Source organism: Symphalangus syndactylus, chromosome 3, assembly GCF_028878055.3.
Source record: "Symphalangus syndactylus isolate Jambi chromosome 3, NHGRI_mSymSyn1-v2.1_pri, whole genome shotgun sequence".
NCBI classification, from domain to species: Eukaryota; Metazoa; Chordata; class Mammalia; order Primates; family Hylobatidae; genus Symphalangus; species Symphalangus syndactylus.
Window position 1 is genome coordinate 56,305,084 of NC_072425.2, and position 3,571 is coordinate 56,308,654.

At 47.2% G+C, this 3,571-nt stretch overlaps 1 protein-coding gene across 1 annotated transcript; it reads right to left on the reverse strand.

The window, feature by feature from the left end:
- Positions 1-1,289: 1,289 nt before the first annotated feature.
- On the reverse strand, positions 1,290-2,278 carry LOC129478321 (small ribosomal subunit protein uS2-like). The gene has a single exon (XM_055269948.2). The coding sequence runs from the start codon at positions 2,179-2,181 to the stop codon at positions 1,318-1,320; it is 864 nt and encodes a 287-aa protein (XP_055125923.1). The 5' UTR covers positions 2,182-2,278; the 3' UTR covers positions 1,290-1,317.
- Between the last annotated feature and the right edge of the window lie 1,293 nt (positions 2,279-3,571).

Genomic DNA, 3,571 nt, shown 5'->3' on the forward strand with positions numbered 1-3,571 from the left:
TCAGATGAAGAGATACATAGGGTCATGTCTGGGGGAGGGCGAGGGCTCCATGCTTTTTCCAGGGCACCGCCCTGCAGACCCATCCATGTGTTCACCGACTTGGAGGCTTCTCAGTGTGTTATTGTTTAATCCATTTTCCACTGGTAGGCATTTAGGCTATTCCCATTTATTTTGCTCCCACAAACAATGCTGCAATTAATTGCCTATATCTCATGTGCTTAGTGTAGTGTCTTTCTAGGGAAGCACTTCCCAGTCTTGTCGCATGACTGTGCACAGTGGACGTGGAAACGCAGGGTGTGGCACACGGGAATCATCGGACGGAGTAGCTGCTCCCAGCAGGAGGGGCCGATCCCTGGCTGTTCCAGCTGCTCCTGGCCCTGCTCAGACATCCTGAGGGCTGAGACTCTAAACCTGGCAGGTCCGCATTCATCTCATAGCATGCGAAGAGCTCCAAGTCGGTAAGCTCTGCCCTCAGGGAATGAACCTGACAGGGAAATTACTGAGTGTATGGACAGTCAGCTCCAGGAATTATCATCCAGATGTTCTTCAAAGTGGTTGTAGTAATTGATACTCTCAATGCCTCTTTCATTCTTTTTTGTTTGTTTGTTTGAAACAAGGGATTCGCTATGTTGGCCAAGCTGGCCTCAAACTCCTGTCCTCAAATGATCCTCCATCTTGGTCTCTTAAGTAGCTGGGATTACAGTTGTGAGCCACCATGCCTGGTCCAATGCCCCTTTCAATCTGAAAATTGTGTCTTTCTTCATTAGCTTTCTTCAGAAAAGTTAATTATTTATTTTTAAATTTTCTTTCTCCTTTCTTTCTTTCTTTCTGTCTTTCTTTCTTTCTTTCTTTCCTTCTTTTCTTTCTTTTTTTTGACAGTCTCACTCTTATCATCCAGGTTGGAGTGCTGTGGCACGAATTCGGTTCACTGCAATCTCCGCCTCCCAGGTTCAAGCGATTCTCCTGCCTCAGCCTCCCGAGAAGCTGGGATTACAGGTGTGCACCACTAGGCTTGGCTAATTTTTGTATTTTTGGTAGAGACAGGGTTTCACCACGTTGGCCAGGCTGGTCTCAACTCCCGACCTCAGGTGATCTGCCTGCCTCAGCCTCCCAAAATGCTGGGATTACAGACTTGAGCCACTGAGCCGGGACTATTTATTTTATAATTTTCTAGCCTTCATTTTATGTTCTGTTTCTTTCTTTCTCTCTCTCTTCTTTCCTTTTTTTTGGAAACTGATGTTTATTTTCCATCAACCTTATTTCCATGTTGCTTAGGAGCCTGTGCAAGAACTGCTTAAGACCATTCAGTGGTTGCTCCTACCCATTCAGTGGCCTGAGCAGTGGGAGCTGCAGACCAGTCTTCCATGGCAGGCTGAGCACTCCAGTCTTTAGTAGGGAACTGCGGATAGGCACAGAGGGCACCTGCATACCTTCAAACCAGTCTGCAACCTCAGGCTGCGTAGCAGTGAACTTAGGAGCTGGAGCAGTCCATTCACCCTGAAATTCCTCCTTGGTCACAGCCTTTTCAGCAGCAGCCTGCTCTTCTTTTTCAATCTCTTCAGGATCTCTGTAGAAGTAGAGATCAGGCATGACCTCCCACGGGTGTTCATAGGAAATGGTGCCATGCATGTGCAGAACTTCCTGAGCCGGCATCCACCACATCTGACCCACTAAGGGAGCTCCCTTGTTGTTGCATGGGATGGCAATGTCCACATAGTGCAGAGGAGAATCTGTGTTACATAGAGCGATGGTAGGTAGGTTAACATAAGATGTCTCCGTAAGAGGCTGGTGGTCAGCCCTGGGGTCAGTAACCACAAGATGCCGTGGCTCCCGGAAGGCTGCCTGGATCTGTTTAGTGAAGGTTGCAGGAGTGAAGCGGACAGCAATTGGAGTGGCTCCAGTGGCAGCAGCAAACATCAGCAAGGCCCTCTGGCCAATATTTCTGGAGAATATGACACTGACATCAGCAGGGTATTCAATGACAACAATGGCATGAGCTGCCAGCAGAAGCTTCTCCCAGGTCCTCTTCAGATTTATGATGTAGATGCCATAACTTTTCCTTTTATAGATGTACTGTTCCATCTGGAAGTCAAGATTGGTGCCACCTAAGTGGGTTCCTGCCGCAAGGAACTTAAGGATATCCTTCTCCTTCATTTGCAGGACATCAAGGGCTCCAGACATTGTGAAAGTTTTCCTTTAAGTTACGATGGGAATCCAGGACAACGCCATATGGACCCCTCTGTGGGTAGCGCAGAAAGAATTTTTGTATTTTTAGTAGAGACGGGGTTTCACCATGTTGGCCAGGCTGGTCATGAACTCCTGACCTCGTGATCTGCTGGCCTTGGCCTCCCAAAGTTTTTGGATTACAGGCGTGAGCCACCGCGCCCAGCCTCTTCTTTGCTTCTTTTCCTCTTTCTGGAATTCCTACTAGGTAGGTGTTGTACCTCTGTATTAATCATCTATATCTCTTATTATTTCTGGCCTATTTTCTGTTTCCCGTTCTCTTTATTCTCTGTGACTTCCTAAACATTATTCTCCACCATATTTATTAATTTACATTTTGTGAACCATAATTTTAATTTCCAGAGGCTTTTACTGTGGTTCTTCTCACAGGGCTTATTTTTCATTGTGTCATGTTCTTGTTTTATTGTTTTATGGATGGAATATTTTCTAAAATCTCTCTGGGGACACTGATCAAAGAAGTTCTGTTCTTTCATGTTCTTTGTTTTATGTTCTTTTTTCTTTGTGAGACGGAGTCTCACTGCAACCTCCACCTCCCGGGTTCAAGCGATTCTCCTGCCTCAGCCTCCTGAGTAGCTGGGATTACAGGCGTCTGCCACCATGCCCGGCTAATTTTTGTATTTTTAGTAAAGACAGGGTTTCACCACGTTGGCCAGGCTGGTCTCAATCTCCTGACCTCGTGATCTGCCCACCTCATCCTCCCAAAGTACTGGGATTACAGGCCTGAGCCACCACGCCAGGCCTGTTTTATGTTCTTATGGTCTCTGAATTCTCTCTGTGTTCTTTGAGGTTAAATTTCTATCTTTGTCTTTCTCTTTTGGAATCCTCATTGCTTTCTTTCACGCCACAAGTTTTCTCTAACCTGCAGTGAGCCTCTGTTAAGCTTTTATATTTGAGAATGAGGGACTATAAAGGCTGACAGAAACTCTGGGACATGAACCGGCACTGCTGCCTTTAGATTGCCCTTTGTGGGGAGGCCTTTACTCTGGGCGTGCACACCAGCTGCTCAAGTCCCTCCAGACTGCACACATGACGCTTCGCCTGGAGTCATTACCTGGCTGGATGTCCCCACAGTTCTGTGCATGGGGTGGGGTGGGGATGGGGGTGTTAACTGTTCTACACACAGGTCTTCAATCTTGCTTGATTTTCAGCCCCACTGGACTCTCCTGCCTCTAACTGTGGAGGCCTGGTCCCGTCCCAGACTCTACAGAGCACAGTAGTTTCTTCCATGGCTCCACCCTCCATCATCCCATCCCACCAGTAGCTGCTTGTCTAGCTGTGGCTTCCTCTGAGTTGTGGTTTCCTCTGCTATTTCCTCCAGCAACGTTCT